General features: G+C 38.7%; 1 protein-coding gene across 1 annotated transcript in view; it reads left to right on the top strand.

Annotated features, from left to right (window-relative positions):
* Positions 1–4,604: 4,604 nt before the first annotated feature.
* Positions 4,605–22,968, top strand: part of QSER1 (glutamine and serine rich 1) — a 25,898-nt gene continuing 7,534 nt past the window's right edge. The window contains exons 1-8 of the mRNA XM_010148715.1: positions 4,605–4,683; positions 5,933–6,097; positions 9,421–13,122; positions 15,980–16,275; positions 17,742–17,858; positions 18,450–18,583; positions 19,948–20,159; positions 21,681–21,818. Of these exons, the coding sequence (XP_010147017.1) occupies positions 5,959–6,097; positions 9,421–13,122; positions 15,980–16,275; positions 17,742–17,858; positions 18,450–18,583; positions 19,948–20,159; positions 21,681–21,818 (4,738 nt within the window). The 5' untranslated portion in view covers positions 4,605–4,683; positions 5,933–5,958. The remainder of the gene's footprint in view (positions 4,684–5,932; positions 6,098–9,420; positions 13,123–15,979; positions 16,276–17,741; positions 17,859–18,449; positions 18,584–19,947; positions 20,160–21,680; positions 21,819–22,968) is intronic.

The raw sequence follows: 22,968 nt of genomic DNA on the forward strand, positions 1-22,968 counted from the left end.
TGCGTTTGCTTGGTTTGGATCTCGAGCGGAGCCCAAGCCTGGGGCACTGAAGGCAGTGGGAGCCTGGGGCCTTCTCCTTGCTCCCGCCCTCTGGAGTTTCCTGTGCAACTACTTGTCTCGTTGGTGTCCAGTTTCACTTTGAGTGCAGCCTGCACTGTTTGAATACTTTGAGAATGCTCTGTGATTTAATGTGGGTTTTTAGCAATTTTGTTCCCTATCCAAAGCAAAAGTTACAAGTGCCCAGGAACAAAGAGAGCAAGGTATTGCACCCAGAAGTATCCTTTGCTGCTTGAAAGCCGAGGTCTGTTTTTCACAGAAGCATTATGTCTTTCTGTAGAACTTGAGTAATTGCTGTTACTTAACCTAAAAAAAATATAAACATCTTTTAAAATTGCTAAGCCCTAATGAAAATTGATGTAGAAAATAAAGGAGAAATGAAAATGTCCTCTTTCCATGTAATGATACTTTTGGTATTGAGTATTAGGTAAACTGAGGTACCTGATTTAAAATGTTTTCCTTTTTGTATTTCATTCCATATGGATGCCTAAGTTATTCGAAGAAAATGAAACAATTAAAAATAAAAACTTTATGTCCAGTGCTTAATGCAACTAAATTTTGTTTCCTTGTAAAAGTGATCCTTCCATTTGAGTTTGAAGTTCAGAAATGCATGTGTCGCTTGCATACATCGCAAACCAGATAGTTCTGTTGGTAGGCAAGGAGGGTGGTGACTGCAATGTAACCCAATAAACTTTTGCTGTTGGAGACCTAAATTCATATGAAACTATTATATTGAAGAATGCTGCGAAACTAAATTATCATAAGAATAGCAACATAAACAGGTATGTGAAGTGTTGATTCAGGAAAGACTTCATCCAGGCTAACAACAAGGAGTTGTAAATCAAGGTTAAGGTATTTTAGTAACAATTGAGTGCAGTGACTATACATTTTCTTCCAGCAATTTTACTGGAGAGGTAATAATCTTCTATTAGCCCAACTGATGTAGCTGAAAAAAACAGATTAATATTTGAGTCGTTTCACTTTCATTGTCAGAAGGAGTTTTTGATTGCATCATTACAGCCATGACAAATAATGATGGCTTTTTATAGGACACCTCTAAAAGGAAACTTAAATACTGTATTAAAATTGAGTGGACCTTTTCAACGAAAAATAACTTCAGGGGAAGCTATCTTCCAAATTTGTATGGCAAATCTGTATTACTTTCTAGCAGTAATTTGCAGTTAACTATGCCAGTGGAAGTGAGAAATCTGTGATATATCGGTGATGAGGGGGAAGTGGTTTTGCAACACTGTATAACAGCTAACGGTAACAAAGTACCAAGTAATGAGAATCTCTTCGGTAACTAACCTGACGTTTCGGTGCAACTGAGAACTCGCGTGGAATCTGAACAAATTTTGAAACCAGAGCACAAAAGGCTAGAGAGCCATGATGCTATTTGCCACGCTTAATGTATTTTCGATATGCGAATTACATGCTGTATAAATTCATCTGTCTGAAAGCCGAATTTTATAAAAAGAAACCCTAAGGCAGTAATCTTCTTTCAGATTGCGGTGCCTGTGTTGAGGATAAGCTTATGTAAACTGAAGGCATATATGCAGGGTTTTTTTGAGATAAGAATCTACATTCCAGCAACTAGTAATTATACAATAAACAATTAACTGTTCTAATAAATACAATGTTTTTATTGAAAGACAGACACATTTTTGAGGTTGCGGTTGCATTAATTAGGATCTGGGAGTTCGTGTTAATAAACAAAAAGGCATCATATACTTTGAGTTTGCTTATGATGCTCATAATTACTAGAATTTTGAGATTCTAGTAATTAACAAGGTTTTTGAGAAACTAAGTCTAGAGGTTACTTTGCATCCCAGTGTTAATTCCAGTGTCCTCTGTGTTACAAAGTCTTTGTTTGAGTTTCATTTACAAGTTACTTTTAACATACTGCTCCACATCTACAAGCTTGTGAGTTAGGCTGTCCTGTAGCCTTGGTGTATGCTGTACCTTTCCTTTACATGAAGGGTGTGTATTGCAAGGGAGTGTAGAAGGCAGAATGAATCAGTCGTCACCAAACCACCAGAATAAGTAGAAATCTTGAATTTAAAAAAAATCACATCGAACTAATTTTTTGATTTAGTGAGTTTTCAGGTGGTTAAATAAAGTTCATCCATGTTTTACTCATGATCTTCTGCTGTGACAGTATAAGAGGAGGAATAATGCAGTATTTCTTATGTAATCTGCACCAGTTTTTGTGAGTCTCAGCTCATCTGGAAGGATGTTTGCTGCCAAGTCTAGGCCCACAGTGCCGAACATGCCTCTCGGCATAAAAATGCCTGAAATGGGAAAAGAAAGGTGTTCTGCTGTATGAGTTACATATGTAGTATGACTTCATAGCTTGCCTTTTAAATGTATATGAAAATGAAGTCAGCATCACCTACTTTCATGTAGGTATGTGCTTTAAGAAAAGTTGAAAGTAAAACCAAGTAAAACCTATTACGGGGAGTTCACAAGCTCAGCGTTTGTGTCGGTGAAGATAACTTGCTGACAACACATGCGCTACCATTATTCAGCTTAGAAACGTATTTTCTCATTTAGCACAGTTTTATTTTCAAAAAAATCTGAAGAAACCATCATGTGTCCTAAATTTTGTTTTTTCTAGTTATACAGGTTTGTGCAAAGAACCCAAACCACCTTAACTTTAAAGATTGGCTTGTAAAAATATTTGCATTTCAATTGGTTTTATTACATGCATAATGTTTTATGTGCGGAGCACTGTTGTAATGTTTTAAATCTGGAAATATTCAGATTTTTTTAATGCTGTAAATAAAAAAAAATAACCTACCGTGTCATGCAATCATGCCTGCCAATTGTGCATAGTAACAGTGCAAATGATTACATTGCAGTCAATGTATAATAGATATCAGTTGCTGATTCATAGTGTGGAACTGCACAAAGGTCTGTTCTCTACAACATAAGCACCTCAGTGTGCTGTCTCTGCATCGGGGTTTGGCGATTCTCGAGAAGGGAGTTATTGCTGTGAAAGGTGTTAAAGTGTTAGGAGTGAAACTAAGAAGAGCAGTAGCTGAGGTTCTTTGTTTTTTCAAAGGATTTGTGTTCACCCTTTAGGCTTGTGCCTTAGCACTGCCCCTACAGTCAGAATGCCAGCCTATGCTGTAAGCAGCTGCAAGGGAAAATATATCCCCTGTTAGTGCGTCTCGGGCATGGAAGTTAACCTGGCAGTCTAAAATACTGTGTCCCTTACCGACAGGCTCTTGCTACTTCATAATGTGTGCAGGTCACAGTGCTCTTGCAGGCTCGTCACATCTCCGCTGCCTCCTCTTGTCATCTTAATGAAAACGAAGCATATCCAGTACTGTTGCCAATTTTTATGTTATTTGGTGGCTTCTATAAAAGTTTCCCATGATGTCATGATTCCTGGCACCAAGTGTTCAATTTTTCCCTTAGGCAGAGTGACTGCCCCCTCATCCCAGGGGATGAAAGAGGGTAAGGGAAGTCTCCCTTACAGCAGTCAGCAGGGAGGGCTGTGGGTTTTGCCGTTTGGGGCTTTTTGGCATCTGTTTACAACTGAACTTAAAACAGTCTCACCCGTGTGCTGGAGTACATAGCAGCTGCCTATAAACCTCTAAAAGAAGAGAAGATGATAAATGGTTACCTGGTCATGCTGGCTTTCATTTTTTCCATTTGACAGGTGCTGTACAAAGTTGAATCTGTGGAAGCTTGAAAACGTTGAGATTTTTTTTTTTTGCTTCCCCCTCCTTTTTCTGCTTTGTAAATTGGAAAACATTAATGCTTTTGGCTGGTTCTTAATGTTGCTTGGTGTTTAGGTTGTGTTTCTTTTTTCTGCATTACTGCTTTTGCATGGGCCCAGACACTCTATATTTTCAGTTGGCTTCCATTATGCTTTATTAAAGCATGTTAATTTATATGACTCATTTCAAAACGTTGAATAAAAACTGTGGATCATTAACTTGCATTTAGTGCTAGGTCTGAAAACTGGTATTTGTCACTTGCTTTGACAGTGCTTTCACTGTCAAATTTGTAAAGAATCGTAACAAAATCCTTAAAACTATTGCTCTTGCAGCTTCCTAGTTACTCCAGCCTTTATTAAATATGGTCCTGTAAGTTTTAATGGAATCAGAAATTGCAGTGTTAAAGTGGACATGTATTTGTAGTCATCTGCTTTGCAGATTTTACATCAGTAAATCATTACAAAAAGTGTCCATGCAGTGTTTCTTACAGTTGAACTAGGAAGACCTCTCTGTCTTTCTGACCTTGTCCTTTGTAGACTTTTCTGTGAGCAACTCGGATTTTTGTAAGGGTGTTTCCCCCTCCCCGCTTTGGCTCGTTAGGTTTTATAGTACTTGTTTTAACTGCTTAACATCTTTAGTGATGTCCTAGCACAACCACATCTATCAGACCTTGGGCTTGTGTTCTCTTTTATTGCTGCAACTATTTGTCTTGTGCTTGGAATTTCATAGTTAGTACTTAGTTTCTATAGCTGTATATTTTTGTTAATAATATTTAATTTCTTCCTTAGCTTAAGCTATGGAGGAGGACATTCATCACACTCAGAAACAGATCTTCACAGACAGACATACACAGCTTCTCATCAGCTTCCTGGATACTCTACTACACACCATCCTACTGGTAACTGTCTATCCCATGAGATTACAGCTTAAATAGCTAAAGAAAAACCCTGTCATATAATTCAGTTTCAAGTTGATGAATTTTATAATCAGGGGGAGTTTGTCATGCAGGTGCTGGCAAGTGGTGTGAGAAAAGATCAATTTGTAGTAGAAAGTTAACAGTCAGTTATTAGCTTTTATCAAAGTATCATAAGTAAAAAGGAAAATATGAGGGGGGTTATGTTCAATAACTCTTTGTTGCTTCTTAAAGAAACTACATTTGTTCTTTAAAATGCAGCTTTTTGGGATTCAGCCTCTGCATAGGGACCAAACGTTATGTATGCCTTAAAGCCAGCTGCAGAAATCGTGCCAAGTCTTTTAGTCTAAGGCAAACAGTGAAACGAATACAAGTTGGAACACGCTGTTGCTAGTACTTACATGTGCAAACTAAGACATAGTGCTGTGGGAAGGATAAAATCTTTGTCAAACGTAGCAGCAGGTTAGGATCTGTCTGTGATGCTGATGATATCCTGTCTCCATGTCAGATGACAGGGCATGACCTCCTCACGCTCACTTTGCAACCCACTTTCTAATGAAAGACACTTGAGCTCATGTGCTGGCTGGAATCTGCAGTCCCTTGGACAGGACCTCCATCAGGACTATGGAGGGTCAGAGCTACAGAAAACATTTCGGGGTGCAGACCATGCAGTCTTGACAATATCAGTTACTCAAAACTGGATCTCTCCAGTACTTCCCATGGAGCCCCCTGCCACTGAAAGGTGTGAGCAACAGGGAACATGCAAAGGTGTGCCTTGAAACACAGAATGCATCCAAAACCCCTTTTCTTGTGCCAGTCCTACAGAGAGATCCAAACAGTTGCAAGCTGCCCAAAGGGGGAAAAGCTTGATACAGAGGAGTTGTACCCATTTTGGAAGGAATTCTGAATGTTTCAACAGTTTATGTAAAAAGTGAAACAGTGAATCTTCAGATGAAGGGAAAATTTTATTGATTGACCTAAAGGTTGTTTTTAAGCATCATATTTGACATACATTTAATGATGGATTTTAAAATGTGTACTCAAATTGCAGTTTACAGTTGCAGTACTGTAAAATGGTTAAACACTGAAAGTTCTGTGTACTTCAGTAATATTGCTAATGTTTCATAGTTTATTTTTAGTGAATTATGAATGTATACCCTTTTTATTTGATTGAGCTTCTTACAAGTTCTTCTGAATTGTCTGTTTTGTTTCATTTCCCTCCACCCTCATCTAGGTCTTTCAGGAATTTTTGATACCAGTATGCACAGTGCTGGAAGTAACACTAAGGAAACTTCTTCAGTTATGAATTTTCTCTCTGCTATTGAGTCTCGTACTGCTCAGGCAGTCTCTTCAGGATCCACCCTTTTACCACAATTCAGGGCTCCTTCCTGGCAGACAGGTGAAAAATTTATCTTGAAATAAAATTTTGTCGTGATTCTATTGAATGTTTGGGAGAATCTGAAAAAAAAATATCCTGACTAACCGAAAGGGCTACATGTCTTCTACCTTATTTCCATTTCGCTATTTAAAAATCTCAAAATCGATGAAATTATATTAATAGAAGAATTAATATTAGAAGAAGAATTGTATGAGCAGAAGTTGTAATTGTTTAGACGGAATTCAGATGTATAGGGTATTATTTTATCCAGTGAGTCACACTTATTCTCCACCTTTGTTTGGAGTTAACCTCACTAACACCATAAGCATATTCAGGTTGACTACCTGTGCACCCTAGCAGATCTTTCAAACTCTCTTCCCTGTCACAGTAGTTGTGTGATACTGCTACTAAAAGACTGGGGATAAGTACAGCCCCTTTGTACACAGGAGTAATGAGCAAGGTGTTACTGAAAGAGAGGGTCTGAGGTGCATGTTGCATAGAAATAAGTGATGTAAATTACAAATCAACAAACGTGCAGCCTGACTATCCTATAAGCCTCCCCTGTTTGTCAAGCCTTCTGTGCAGAGCAGGAAACTTTGCAGGTTTTGCGCGTGCTGTAGACAGCCACACCAAGAGGAGTGTTGCTGCCACCTCTCTGGGTAGCCTCAAGTTATGTTTACTGCTACGTCATGATTATGCAGCTGTGCACTGAATCAGATCTCGTCACTGATCTGACAGAAGATGTTTGGGTGGGTTTCTTACCTTCTGGTGGGATGGTTTTCCACTGTATCAGCAAGATGATCTGTGTCTCAGTGCAGCTGCACGATCGCTGGTTCCGATTTAGGGGAGGAGGCGTAAGGTCGGAAGAGGGAAGAGCTGAACAGTCCCTTCGCTGACAGTTGGCACTCGGTGTGTTAAGGGTAACGCACAGCTGCGTTCTGTGAAGAGCTATGCAAAGTTGAGAAGAGAGAATGTGGCTTTTTGTTCACCGTGGACAAAACCAGATATGTGGGAGCCCAGATGAAGATGCACGCTATTAGTCTGTCAAAAAATCTTAATACAAATCAGTGGTGTTTAGAGTTGTGATGACCCATCCTCACATCAGATTGTCAGCTGGGAAGAAATCTTTTTTTCTCTTCGTCCTAGCATTTTCTTCATTGCAGCCTGCCTAACAGTGAATTGTGAAGAATGGGGAGACATGCTGTGGGTCGGGTTTGATGTTGATACCAGTTATTAAGAGACTTCTCAGTACTCATTACTAAGAACTCATCAGTAAGCCCATTTTCAATATTACCAGTTCTGAGCTTTCTGTTGTCCTTTGATACTTTTGCTGCTTTTCTGTATCTCTCAATCCTCCCAAGTATCTTTTGAGAGCTGTCTTCTACGAACTGTTTTGATGAGGGTGAAACAAATGCTCTTCACTCGTCAAGATGACCTTTCTATAGAAGGGCTTTTTATCTTAGGTTTTTCTCCAAACACTGCGACTACTGATTTTTTGGGGAAAAGAGGAACAGTGTTTTTCTTATATTGTCCTGCTGAGTCTGCCTCTGGTGATGTGTTATCAGTGTTCTGATTTCTTAGGGTAGTGGGGGGTGTCTGTGCACACAACTTACTACCTTTACCATACCTTTTGTCTGCTCCTCTACAAAAGTAAAATGTAAATCCCGGCGGTTCTGCCATAATAGTGCTTCTGTGACTAGCTCTTGTCCGGTTCAAGAAATTACCTGCATAAGGAAGGGCTTTAATTTATGGAAGAGAAAGGGACAAGTACAGAAATGAACACCTGCAGTTAAAATACGTATAAATTCCTTCCCTTCTTTGATACCTCTGGATGCTCGTATGTGTTAGTGGTAGGGATCATGAAGGACAACCCAGTTGCGCATGAGTTCCTGTGTTTTAGAACAGGAAAAAACCCAAAGCATTAAAACACTGCTTATGCTTTCTTACTCAGAAAGACCTTATTGTTGGCTCATGAAAAATACTTTGGCATTCCTTCAGTATCATTTCTCTTCACATCAGTTTGTCTTGAACTGAAAGAGAGAAACAAAGACTTTCTTTCGCAGCTCCATCTGAAAGTTCTAAAGCAATCGTGTGATTATGTTGCAATCAGTTTAAGAGGACTTCATATATTTTAAAATGAACTTTGATTTTTTTTTTAACTAAGTATTTGTCTCAAACCAAGTTATATTTACTGAGAAGTTTTTTATTTATTCTTAAATGACCCAAAGCTAAAAGCTGTTTTAAGTATCCAAGAACAACTGAAAAAGGTCAAATGATACCAGTGAATTTATTTTTTCTGTTTTGCATAGCCTTGTAGATTTCCCAGTGGGAATGGATTCCTTTACAGATTCCTTTACAGGAAGTTTAAGCCTCTCTGAGGATAAACTTGCTGCCTTCACTTTCCTTCATAGCACACATAAACAGTACACAAACTTCACCTGTACCTGCAAGTTACAAGGTGAAAAGCACTGAAGGATCTGGATCCCTGCTGTAAGCCCCAGAGCTTGCAAGGGAATTTCACGCTTCTGTTTCAGTTGGAGTAGCATATTCTGTTGAGAAAATCTTGTTCAAGCCAGGATGTCCTACCAATATCCAAATGCAAATAAGTAATATTCTACCTTTCAGTTGGATAGCTGCTATTGCACTGTGGTGATAGTGACTGTCTGCATATTTTGGGCTCCAATATTTCACTGCAGAAAGCATAAAAATCATATTTATTCTTCATATTGAAAGTCAAAGCCTTCCTTTAAGAAACATGTATTACAAAGTGTATAGGCCATTAGCTATTTCGCTATAAGCTCTGAAATGTTTCACATAAAGTGAGTTATAAAAGCATTGGTGAGGGTAAATGCAGGAGGTGGGCTTGCACCTTTAACTGTGTACGTATTACAATGGCTGTGGCATAATATTCCCTTTTTACTGTAGATGTCCAGGGCTTTTGATCAGTTGTCCTCTACTGTGAACTTTTTAAACCTGAAATAAAACTAATAAAGAGCCTTCAGTTTCAAAGCAGAATTAATCTTGTGCAATTTTTTTTTTTAATCCACAATTTGCATCTTAAGGTTAGGATTTTTTTCGCTCGGCAATTCACTAGATAAAGAGTTTAGAATTCTGAAAAAACCCCTACACTTCCAGTTTGAAAATTACCCACAAAAAGTGCTTCCCTTTATATGGCTTTGTTGAAAAAGCGGGGTGGGGGGTGTGTGTGTGATTCTAGAGAAGGTTATATTTGTAAATGCTGTAAGATCTTACAATTAAATGAGTTCTGGAAATGCAGAGTGATGGAACGTGTAAAGCTCCCTTATGCTCTTTTTCCTTTCTTGTTTTGTTTTTGTTTTTCCCAGGTATGCATTCCTCAACAGCCACCGAACTGTTTGTTACCGGAGCTTTGCCAACCTCTGGAACCTTTCCACCAACATCTGCTTTATCAGCATATCAGCATCCCAACACTTTCAACAGTAGAAACTTTGCTACTACCCCTTCTCTTACTCTTCAAGATACTACTTTCAGCGCTACATCAAATGGTCTCTTAACTACCCATGATCCTTTATTACAGATTAAGACATCACAGGGCACTGTTCCAACTGCTTTGACATTTGAGCGCCTAGGCAGTTCTGTTTTAAGTACCAGTATACCACCTCAGTCATCAACATACCGTTCTGCTCAAGAATCTGCACCCCATCTTTTGCAACCTCAATTTAGTTTGTTGCCTTCAACCCTTGGAGGAGCTCAGCAGGTTTCTCAGGCATATAGCACATCTGTCTTCACTGGTTCCACAGCTTCTATCGACAGAGCACTTCAGCGAGAATGTAGTGTTATTAAACACCATCAGCGGCCTTCAAGTACTCAGTCTGTTCAGGCTCAACTGACTGTTTCACAGCATTCCTTACACGGCTATTTAACGAGTACAAGTGGAGTTAATTTTCAGGATACATCTAGGCACTCAGCACTATCCTGCAGTCCGGTTGGAGATGTTTCTCAGGTGAGCAATGGAGGACCACAGCAGAAGACTTCTCAAGTTACAGTGGAACTTGCTCAGTCATACACATCTGCAATTCCATCACCTGGTTTCCCGTCTGCTTCCACAGCGACAGTGAAAAACTGTTCCACCAAGCAGCCTCCAAGGTCAACGAAGACCCCCAAACCTCAGAGTGCGGCTCCCACTGTGCAGACACAAAGCTATGCCAAAACTGCACAAAACCAGAGTTCTGTCATTACAGGCCAAGCACAGATCTATTCTACAGCACAGCTCCCAAGCCTCTTGTCAGTCAGCCAGTCCCAAAATTATGTTTCATCCCAGGCTCAGAATGTGCCACCTGTCAGTCACTCACAGGATTTCTCATCCAGCAAGGTTGAGAAGCTGCCCCCATTGTATAAAACATTAACTTTTTCTGGGCAATCGCAGACTATTACTTCTGACAGTCAAACTCTAAGTTACACCTCAGAGGAGCAGGTACTGACTTCAGTTCCAAACGAGAGCTACTCTGGGCAAACGAGGGAACTTTTTTCAGTCAGCCAATCTCAGAGCTACTCTTCTAGTCACTCTCAGGGTTTATCTCCGGTTAGCCAATCCCAAGTTAGTTTTTCATCTCAATCACAAGTTTTATCAGCTGTTAGTCCTTCCGAAAGCTATTCTTCAGGGCAGTCTTTAACATTAACATCGCCTTCTCTTTCTTTTAATGCCTCTCCTCGGATACAAACTCTTCCAGCCTCAAGTCCTAATCAGAGCTATATTTCTTTACATTCTTCTCGGAACTCTCAGTCACAAGAATCCTCCTCTCCACAGTCTCAGAAGTTTTTGCCAGCTGTCCAGTCTCCTCCTTTTGCATCCCCAGGTCATTCACAGACACTGCAGAACAACAGGCCTTCCTCAGAAACAAAGTCCTATGTTAAAAGGAAGTCTGACTCTAATTTGTATGCCTCCTCAAAAGAAGAGGAGGAATTATCAATGCAGGATATGCAGGCATTGCAACAGCAAGCTACTCTTGAATCTTCCACTCAGAGGCTAACTGATGAGGAAATTAATGCTCAGGATGCATCCTATAGGGTCTCGAAAGCAGATGACAGGTATTCTCAAAGCGTAATCAGAAGTAACTCTCGTCTTGAAGATCAGGTTGTTGGACTTACTCTTCAAGGAGCAAAAAAAGATGAAAGAATGGTCAATTCGGTGGAACAGCTTTCCCAGCATATTGGCCATATCACTAGCCTAAGCCATGATACAAAAAAGACAGCTAATTTAATGCAAACAACGCAAGTAACTGTGAGTGCTAAAGAGCTAAACCAGCAACATTCTCTTATGCATAAGGTACATGAAAGTAAAGTTCCAGAACAGCAAGGCCAGGTCATTAGTACACCATCGCAGGTTCAGCCTCATGCTTTAAGACATGGCCATCAGCTGTGTTTGCCCAGTGCACAGGTACTCCTGGAGTCAGCCTGTGACTTGCAGATTCTTCATCAGTCAATACTGCAGTCGGGTTTAGGACAAGCGAAGGCATCACCACAAGTGCAAAGAATACAGAGTCCTCATCAGGTGACACATCCATTCCTTCAGATGGATGGCCATATCATTCAAAGTAATGGGGGTCATTCTCAGCAACAGCTTCATACTCAGAACTCAGAAGTAATGAAAATGAACATTTCTGAGCCCTCAAAACCACTACAGCAACATTTGACAACAAAAGATCATTTTACTCAGACAAATCAACACGATTCAAAAAATCAGTTTGTTTCTCTTAGTTCAATATGTTTCCCAGAATCTATACTTCTCAGTGATGAGAGGAATATTTTATCCAGTGTGGATGACATCTTAGCAGCAACAGCAGCAGCCTGTGGAGTGACGCCATCGGACTTTGCCAAATCAGCTTCTAATGAGGAAATCCCACCTGTTGAAAACAGTGAGGAGTCTAAAACACAATTCCGATCTATGGATGTAAGACGTGTGTCTTCCACTTTCAGTGCCTCACCTACTGTAGTTGGAAAGCCAGCAAGCATAAGTAATATTTCTCTAAATGGAGGCCAAATTACTATAAATCTTACACCAGTGTCAGCAATACAGGCAAAAACTGTGAACCTTGATCAACAACACATTGAAACTTCTGATCAGAATGTACCAACAAGAATAACCTCTCCCACCCTTGGCCCTGGTCAAGAAGAGCAAGAACAAGGGGCTGTTGCCGTTAAGAAACAATCTAGCATCGGTCATGAATCTGAAGAAGATAACGATGTTTCTGCTGACGGTACACTGAATGCAAGAGAGGCAGAATTTGTTTCAAGTGGTAAGAGTCTAAGTGAAGAAAGTGCTGCTTCAGAGAATGATTTGAATATGGGTGGTGATGATGGTACAGTAACAGGTAACCAGTTAAAGGGTCCATTACAGCCACTATCTGTGCCCCAAAGTGGAGATGGAACCATTAGTAGAACTGAAGAAGAATGCCAAGATTTAACTCAAGGGAACGCTCAGAAAAAAAAAAGCAAAGGAAAAAGCCCGAACAGAAATGCTGCAGAAGATGACAGTGCAATTCAGAAACAGGTAAAAAGAAGTGGGCAGTGTAAACGTCAAAATTGGAGAGGAAATGACTCGTATTTGACGTACTCTTCTCCAGTTTCAGAAAGTTGTTACGATACCTACCAGCATCAGGAAAGAATGAGGCAAAAAATTAAAGAAGTTGAAGAAAAACAGCCTGAAGTCAAAACAGGATTTATCGCATCTTTTTTAGACTTTCTAAAGTCTGGGCCTAGGCAACAGTTTTCAGCTCCAGCTGTACGAATGCCAAACAGGACCAGGCGGCCGGTTACCCAAATCGTTCGCACCCCTTGCCTACAGTCCTCTGCGAAGCCACAGCCAGCAGCAGCACCTGTAGCTGCTGAGGTTAGTGGAGAAAGCCCAACCAAAAAAGTTGAAGAAGAACTTAAGAAAAATTTAGAAACGTTGCCTTCGTTTTCTTCTGATGAAGATGATTCTGTGGGGGGTAACCATGACCTTCAGAAGAGCATCTCTACTGCCCTGTCAGCCCTGGATGATACATCTGACAGAAAGAACAAATCAGGTAAAACTATTACGACAAGTGCGTATGTTGAAGGAGATTTCTGTAGCTGCTGGGAGAAAATAAAGAATGATTTTAGCTGCCTTCTTTTCAGGTAAAGGTTTTGATTGATTTTGGTTTTAATCACAGTTCAAAAGACGTGTTGACTATGAACTGAAGTAGTCTTTTCCACAAGTAGAAAATATGAAGATAAACTTTTTCATACTACTTAAGTAGGACTCTTTTAATGCCAAAAAGTTCTCTTAGTCCAGAACTGGAATACTGTGTCTCTTCTTTTCCTCTGGCTTAGAATGCTAAGTATGGTTTTCATCCAGAAACCTCAACAAACCATCATGTCGGAGGTTTTAAATGTATTTTAAAAAAATTCTAGCAAGAAAACATAGTAATTGCCATCAGCAGAGGCTAAGTTCTTCCTAGGTAGAGTTAAACATTCACTTTCTGTGATGATAGCATTGCACAGAAAATGTTTACAAAGAAAATTGTAAACTGTGCTCACGTGTAGACTGAGCACCAGTTTGGCTAGTGTTGTCCAAGACGGGAGCCGTTAACCAAGCTGTGTTACCCAAGAGCATCGTAGCTTCACGTTGAGACGTTCCTAATGAAAGAACAACATCTGGGCAGGGTTGCTAATGAAAGAACAACATCTGGGCAGGGTCATTTGGGGCAGGGAGCGGCAGGCAGCAGCCACTGAGCACAGTAGTAGTTTGCTTTGCACACGCTCTTCATTGCTGCCCGTGTTACTTCTTGCTGTGTTGGTGTGCATAGCTTTTCACTGATGCGGCTTTGTTTTGAAGTGTTTTCAACATACAGCATGTTTTTGTCTAGATGGGCCTTTCTAGTGAAGTTTTTCTCTGGTAAGCAATTAAAGCCTCTCCAGCCAATCACGTAACTGTACTAATTCAAGAGAAATACCATTACCTTCCAAAATAATCACAGGGAGAAATTTTTTAAGTTCTTTTCAGAGGCTGGTTCTTAACAAAATAGAATGAAGTGATTTTTTCTCTTTTTAGATTAAAGGAGAGAGGGAGATTTTTTTTCTCTAGGGGTGATATGATTTACTGAAAAATACATAGCACAATTGAACTTAAATTGTAATAATCAGACCTAAAATACTGAAAAAAGATTGCAAAATACACGATATACTAGACAATACCTCATCTTAATGACTCTTCTGTTTTCTTCTGCGGCTATTTCTATTGAGTTATGTTGAGTTCGTGTGTTCTGGAAAGTCTGTTACAGCAGATCAAGTTCTTCCTGTGTCTTTCAGTTGAATATGCATTTTAAACATGAAAGCAGTGACTTGCCTCCACCCCAAAAACCAAAATGTAGATATTGGCATGGTTTCAACCTCACACTGAAGTATAATCTTCAGGGTCTGTGTACAACTTCCCAATGAAATATTTCAAAAGCTTTTTTGTTGGATAGGCATTTCCCAATAAAGTTTTATTTGCAATCATGTCTTTTACAGTATTATTGTATCTTCTTTATTATTTGTAAGATTGTAATACTTATACCACTGCTTTCTCGAATCCGCCTTCCTGCTTTGTTGTCTACAAGACTGTTTGTACATCATACAAGATGCTTAGTAATGACTTCTTTCCTACTTGGTGGTGTTTCAGATTTTCTAGTAATTCCTTCTTCTGTCTGTTTTAGCACATAAGTATGGGGGAAAAAATATTAAAACATAGTCTTTTGTTGGTGGTATTAAGTAGCATATGTACGGTTTTCAGCTGTTCTGAAGAATGTGTAAATATACTTGGGGAGCTAATAATGGTATGTCTAATTAAAGCTGTCATAGCTTTCGGTGAACAGAGAAATACAACATATATGCAGTAATGTGATATATCCAGGAGAAGGTATTTCATGGCTTAGCAATTTTACTGAATTGATTTCATGAATCTTCACTTATCTGGTATATAGCTTTTGTTTCAACACATCGGCTTCATATTTAAATAATTGGGTTTGGATCCTTCTATTAAGATATGCCACTTTGTCTTTTTTCTGGTTTTTTCAAGTGAAAAAGTCACCAAATAACAGTGATTGTAACAAAGCTGTCAAATGGTTATCTTCTCAAGTTTGAACTCTGTTTCCGAAGTGATATTAGTAATTATTCTATAGCCAATGTAACTTGATTTCTTTTAGATCAGCAAGCCATTGTTAAAACTAATATGCACAAAAGACCATAAAGTAGGATCTGAAAAGGATTCTAATTTTTTTCAGGTGGAAAAGAAGAATAATTTTGAAAGGTGTGAGTTTCCTTTGGCTCTGGGGCATAGCGAAAAAGAAGAATGTTCTTTTCTTCTTTGTTTTGTATCATCAGTTCTTATTGCTCACCCCTTTAATATTAAGAATTATTAGGATGTTGCCAAAGTTTTAATCTGGAACTTCCAGTTACATTAGCACAAGAGATAAATGATAAATATCCGAAAGTTATAAAGCAAATGTTTTCACATTTCATGTTTGTTTCTCTTTCTTTAATCCAATTTTAAAAACTTTACTTATCAGCAAATTGGAGACAAGCTTCAGTGTTGTAACATTTACTATTGTATTTCCTTAGTGGCATAAAGTGCAACAGTATTTCCTGTTAATCATCTCTGTAACTGTCATGTAACTATTTCTATGCTAATAGACACAGCAGTTTAATAAAAGCAGAGGTATGCTAGCTACAATATTTTGGTTTTGCTTAAGGTCTAGTTGTGGCTAAGATAATGCTTCTAATTTAACTCTTAGAACAGATGTTTATCTTATAATAGTTGCTTCTCATACGTATTGTAACAGAAAAGAGGGAAAACAGATCCAGTTCCCATTTTATGTTGCTAATCCTTGATAATTTAACTAAAATCTGTATTTTTTTCTTCAGAAGCTGAAAAAGTGGCAGTCGTTACTGCTGCAGCCGCCACTGCTGCTGCTGTAATAAAGCAGGAATCTCCACAGACAACTGCTCCTGTAGTCAGTGCACAGGAGACAATGAATCCAACTGACCCCTTAAAAGGAGCTCAACAAGATGCTGTGGCTTCAGACCAGTGGGCAAAAATACAGACAACTGTTGCAGTAGAAGGATGTACTGACGAGGAGAATACGGACAGTGGAGGAGAGGGCATGTACAGAGAACGTGATGAATTTGTAGTGAAGATTGAAGATATAGAGACACTAAAGGTAATCCGAATCCTTGCTGGGGGGGGAACCAAAAAAAAACCAACATCACACAAAAATCCGTGCATATGAATTTAGCCTCAACAAACTACCAAAAAGGGAGATTAGTGTTCTGTTTCTATTCTGATATTCCCTGGCTGCTGCCAAAATGCCTTGAAGGTGTCTTTCTAGTGCGGGTTATGAATATGTTTTGTATCTACATGACCCACTTTTACTACATAGATAATAAAGTACATCTGTGTGCTGGTAACCTCTGTTAGATCTTGGAATTACCTTTTTTTAATACTGAAAAGCATAAATTCTTCACAATCTGTTGACTACCTTTTTGTTTAAGGTAGTAGTCTCTCAAGTGTAAAGCATTGAAGAAATTACTTTTGGACTTTTGCTAAAGATTTTGATGTCTGTTTTTTCTTTTGGAAGAGGTTATATTTGCTGTTCCAACAAGAAATTGCTTCCATAAGCAACCAACACAGCTCTTCCCATGGGTTTATGGGAATGGACCATGTGGTTTTTGATATTGTGCTTTGGTTTTGTTGTTTCTCCATTTTAATTTCTTCTGCATGTTTACCTTTCTTTTCGTTGCTGTCACAGCCAGCAACATTCTTACCTTCCTTGTTTATGTGTTCCTCCTCCGGAGCTGAAGTTTTAAATGAACTCGTGTAGCTTTGTCACATAAAACAACTGTTTCCACTTTTAAAATACTCCCTTGTCACTTACAAAACTGATTAAGTTTTTTTATGAGGTATTTTGAAATCTAAGCATTGTTGTGTTTCATTATTTAAAGTCATGAAAAAGGAACCAATATTTGTGTAAATGTTTTCGAAAACGAGAGTTTTTGACTTAGTGGTTTGTGTGTAGGATTTATAGAGAACTCTCATTAGAGCTATTTACAAATTTGTTTTCAATATAGTGTATTTCTCAAACTGCGTGAAGAAGAAAATCAACTCAAACTTTTAATGGTTAAGTTGAACTGAAAGTATAAACTCTGGTTCACTGATTCATACTAAACTCTCTCTTTTCACATCAGTGCAAGCATCGTGCTGGGATGTACCTAGGCCTTTGCTACAGAATGTCTAGGGACCTGCAAGCTCTTTGCTACTTGTGATTCTTGCATTATTGTTTAAAAAAATATTATGTAGATCAAAAAAATGAAAAATCGGAAGAATGTGATATTGTTTTAAAAACGAAGGTTCTGTGGAGCAGGAGCATGGTACACAAGTTAAGATGTCACACCTCAGGCAAAACTGGTTACCATGACTTCATCGCTGTTAAAGATTGCATTGTACTAACTGGAGTTCATGTCGTACTGTCTTGATGCAAATGGCACCTAATGACTGGGGGTTTGGAATTTTGAATGACTTGTTTCTGTTTTACCCCTGGGTAACTTGCTTAAGAACTGTAATGCACAGACACACTTCTGGGAGGGAAAAAAAGCACCGCTTTTAGAAAACAGTTTTATGTTCTTACAGGTTGCTTTGCAAACAGGAAAAGAACCTCCAGCTATTTGGAAAGTACAGAAGGCTTTATTGCAAAAGTTTGTTCCTGAAGTGCGAGAAGGACAGAGAGAGTTTGCTGCTACTAACAGCGTGAGTCTTAAAAATTCATTATGAAAGCTCATGGGAACTGATTTCCTTAATGGAGTAAAATATGATTCAGTCATACATTCTTATCAAGCATCCTTAGGGAGGGCAGCTGGGAGAGGGGAAGGTTTCTTGATTTCCTCCTACTCTCAAATTCTCTCAAATATATTCATGGGCAGATTCTTGGCTTCCCAGCCAGGGTTCCTTGCTGTCATTCAGGCTGTGTAAAGGAACAAGTCTGCACAACCGGAATAATGTCAGTGGAAGGTTGTGGACCAACCGCTTTCTGCAACAGGAAGGCAACAGATAGGATACGGTTGCAACAGGCAGCCCTTTTCCAGCACATAATCCTTTCGAGGTAGCATGTGGAGAAGATGAAGCTCACAGTACCTCTTGCCTTATTTTCTTACTTTAAATATTATGTGGAAATTCACTGGGACATTTCTCTTAAGTTATAAATGCTGTAGGATGGCTTGTCTTTGTATGTAAACAGGTTGTTTTTAAACTGACTTTGTTTCTTTAGTATTTAAATTTGTAATGGTTAACCTGAGTAATTTTTCTTAACAGAAACATTTGTGTATTAATTTTTTTTCCCAGTACCTTGGGTATTTTGGAGATGCAAAACCAAAATACAAACGAGTGTATGTGAAGTTCATTGAAAATGCAAACAAAAAGGAATATGTCAGAGTATGTTCAAAAAAACCGCGAAGCAAGCCTGTCCAGTCAGCAAGGTATTTTATTTCAATTTGTTTTTCACTTTGCCATATTGTTCTCATATTAAGAACACACCTATTTTAGTAAACAAGACTTATAACTGAAGATTAAGTTGAGAACTGTGTGATTTACTTTGAGAAATGAGATGTAAATTACTGGCACATCAAGACTTCCCTAGGTTGGATCTGTGGATTGTAATATTCATTTTAGAGGTGTTAGGGCTACACATGCTATTTTTTCTGTCACCTTTTACCCTGTTACTGCTCAGTATAAGGATAGAAGCCTACAGGTGTAATGATTTTAATTTTTTGTGTGGTATTTTCTCCTACCCCCTGGACTTTTTAAGTTAAGTATGTTTTCTGGATTGCCTTAATGTCCGTCCTGTCGCAGTATACCTGAAGTACCATCCTTCCTTCTCAATCCTGGAAAGTTGATTTAAAAACCAAAGTTCATTGTTGAAGTTTGATGTTTTTCCTTCTTTTGTATGTCCTTGCTCACTGAGAGTATTTTTATTGTTCTTAGTGCACCTACCCTACCCCCTTCACCCCACCCCAAAAAGCCTTATCACTTTGAGGCATCCCATGTAACCTCTGGCCATACCTTAAGATCAGTAATTCCAGCAGTATTCCTTTTAAACTACCAACAAGGATAAATGAAGCCCAAATTTGTCACTCTGGAGAGCCATGCAAGGAATGCAGAGCAAACATAGTATGGTTTTGAGTATTCCAGTAAATATACTGTCGGGCCTGCAAAATGGTATGACCGTCAGTGTCTGTTGCACCAGTACTTTGGCTCTCTGAGATTTCCTCTGTCACCTTCCTTGAGATAAGGTTTTCCCTGTCCTTCACTTACAAAGTGTTTTGCTATTGCGTTTTGTATTGGCCTTTGATTGTGCTTCTGGAAAGGATTGTAGATTCTGTATTGTACAAACTCTGTCATGTTTCAATGCTTAGTTTATTTTCTCACATCTGCAGATGATACCTTAATATCCCAAGTCCACTGGGATAAAATTCAGTAAATTATTGATTACTTGTTTGTCTTCAAGTCTTTTTTTTTTTTAAATTAAATAATCCATTTTAATATTAGCTTAAATCTCCTATAGCTCATAGATTCTACTAACACTGGGCAATTTAAACTTTGTGTGCCTGTCTATCTAGTTATAATATTGGAATAATATTTCATCATAGGTAGTTGAGAAGAATTGTTAAGCATTATATCAAAAATATAGTAGTATAGTGTGTATACTTTCTAGTTGTATGTGACAATGAAAAAAGTATATATAATCCATGGGAAATATATTCTGGTTAAATGAGACTATAGCTATTTTATTAATGCCAGAACTTGTGTGGTAATTATTTTCATAAAGATCATAATATTGCAGGACTATTCATTGCAAGCCTAGTACTAGCAACAACAAAACCCCTGATCCACCAGCACCAAAACCAACAGCAACAAAAGTCTCCTCGGTGAAACCCAAAGTTAAACAGCCAAAGGCAAAGGCTGAGCCACCGCCAAAGAAAAGGAAAAAGTGGAAAGAAGAGTTTCCAACTTCCCAGTCTGATTCTTCACCTGAGGCCCCGAGCGATGAGGATGGTGAGCGAGATACTACTGTTAGCATCTAGGCCTATTTGAACTTAACTGGAAATAGTATTATAAGAATGTGGTGCTCGATCTTGCAAATTTTTCTTTATCAGCCTCAGGAAAAAAAATGAAAATCTGACTGTGTCATGCAGAATTGATTTCTTAAAAATTTTTACTATTACTTGGGTATGAGCAAATGTGTGCAACTGAAGTTACAGCAAATGTAGTTTATCAATTAGATAAAAATATTTTTGAGAGTTGCTTTCTAAGACAGGTACCATTGCAGGAGAAAGCTGATTTGATTTTTCAGATACGTCTCAGGAATCGGATTATTCTTTAATTTTCCATTGCAACTACATGTCATGTCTAAAATAACATTCCTGTAATGCCTGTCTGCATGCAGATGTGGGCAGAATTCGGATGTTACTGCTGTGTGTTCAAAACACAAGGAGAAATAGCAGTTGGCTCTTTGGCTGCTTCATTGCTTGTCTAAACGCCAGCTGTTCAGATGCAGCCTGCCGAGCACATTTGTTGCTAAGACATTCAGGGCCCCCTGGAACATTAAGATGTGATATTTGCAGTAATTCTCCAGAACAGAAAGGAATTTTTGGAGTGTTTATGGAGGTTACCTGTGGTAGTGGATATGCGTTTTGCCATTTGGTTGTTTATTTCCTGTGTGTTTGAAGTTCAGCTGTGTAGTACCCATGCTCCTTATAGCTGCATTTCCAAAGCGGGTCATCCTCAGTGGTTAACTATAGGTGACCTAGGGTTGGTGTGCTGGAACAGTGCCTCTGCTGAAGGCAGTGTCTTTAAAATAACTTTTTTCAAGCAAACTTACACAAATAACCATGAATATGTACAACTGTCCATATTTAAAATTCGACATAACCTGATGACGATAGTCACCCGTAGGAATGTGGTTATCTGTGAAAGTTTAACAGCCTGGCTAGCTAAATCACTGCAAGATAGTGCTGTTATACATGGGGCCTATAAAAAGGTCCAGAATGCATTCTAGTACTGACTCTGAAAAAATGAAAGCTTCCTCAGAGTAAGTACAAATATGCCTCCGTTGCTTCGCTGGTAAGATCTGGTTTACGTGTTTTTAGCGACTTGGGCAGTTAGGGATTGATGTTGATGGGATGCAGGCTCCTAAGTGAGTGACATTAGTGCCTTTGAATCTTTTTCTGTTGGCCGACTTTGAGGTTTTGAGGTTTTAGGAGGTCCTTGCATTGCCATGACACCTGCACTAAGGGCACTGTGCTCCACTGAAGTTACACATTATCCCAATTCTCTAGGCTTTCATCTACAATAATGTACAATAATCTACAGTGTACGTGTTTCTACAAAAAAAAAAAATTGTACCATTTGTACCGGATTTGTACATATTTGAGTATTATTTTTGATTGTATTGAGTTTTAATCTCTTGAGATGCCAGTAGGGGTCACTTGTGATTTAAGAAAGCTTCAGTTTTGAAAACACAAATATATGCAGGATATTGAGGAAACAAATAATTACATTCTGATTAATTTTCAGAGCTTGTGCCTCCAGCTCCCCTTGTTACTCGATTTCTGAACACAAGAGCTATGAAAGAGACTTTTAAAAGCTACATGGAGTTGCTTGTTAGCATTGCCTTGGACCCAGACACGATGCAAGCCTTGGAAAAGAGCAATGGTACAGTATGTTTAACATTTGTACATTTTTGTTAGATTCTAAGGCGGTTTTTTTCCAGTAAGACCAATATATTTTAAAAAAGAAAAAGGAAAAAAAACCCACCCCAAACTTTTAGCTACGCACCAACATTTGAAGAATGCTTTATGCAAATTAATTCTGTATGTGTGCATATGTGTATCTTAGCACTATTTCTTTGAATCATCAAAGTAATTTGGAAGTACTGTTTTGTCTGCTTAGGTACATGAGGCTTGTGCTGTGAATGTCAGAACTAAGCTCTTTGTTACTCTCTTTTAAGAGGTCTTAGCAAACATTCATTTCAAATTACGGTGTTTCAAGTGTGTGTTGACTTGCATATGAGGAAATACTCTTGTAACTGAAGTATTTCTCGTTCTGCTTTTCAAACTCTGAAACCTTAAAATTCTGATCAAAGGCAATTGTATTCCACTTTTCTTTGAGGAGAAAATGTCTGGATTTATTTACCATAGCGGACACCAGGATACAAGTCAGAACTGTTGCATTTCTCAAAATGTAGCAATACACTCATGTAGAGTGTATGAAGATAAAGGTCCCAAAAGAGCAATCATTTCATGTATTATGTAGTTGCAGGCTGTTGTTTTGTACTATTCTCTTTGCCTGTATTTAAAAACGTATTTTCAGACTTCCCTTTCCTGGTTGGCTGTGGTTGTGCATCAGTGCACACTTCCCTCGGGGTTTTGTACCCATGATTATGTCGTAGTCCCACTGAACGCAAAGAAACCGACTTTATAAATAAAGGACTCCATACTGAGCTGTAAATCTTCATTCCTGGCCACATGCCTATGTTCCAACGTCTGCTGTGCAATGCACAGTGGTTTATGAGATAACTTTTATCAGTAAGTACTTTCCTCTCTTTTTGTTTTGTTCTAAATACCAGCAGAGCATCTCCTGTAATACGGAATAGCGAATGTCAAAACCACATACTTATCTTCATAAAACTGCCAGTTGTATTGCCCAGAAGAGGATTAGCTAGGAAATGTTTTGAAATTTTTTGTAAGATATAAGCCCTATATGGCTCTATCTTATTCTTCTTCCTTTCAACAAAGGTAAGTCAGAGAAGGAGCAGGATTGCAGTCAGCAATTAAACTGCATAATAGCTAGACCGGTTCAGCAG

This window comes from Eurypyga helias, unplaced genomic scaffold (genome assembly GCF_000690775.1).
Source record: "Eurypyga helias isolate BGI_N326 unplaced genomic scaffold, ASM69077v1 scaffold31813, whole genome shotgun sequence".
Classification (NCBI taxonomy): Eukaryota; Metazoa; Chordata; class Aves; order Eurypygiformes; family Eurypygidae; genus Eurypyga; species Eurypyga helias.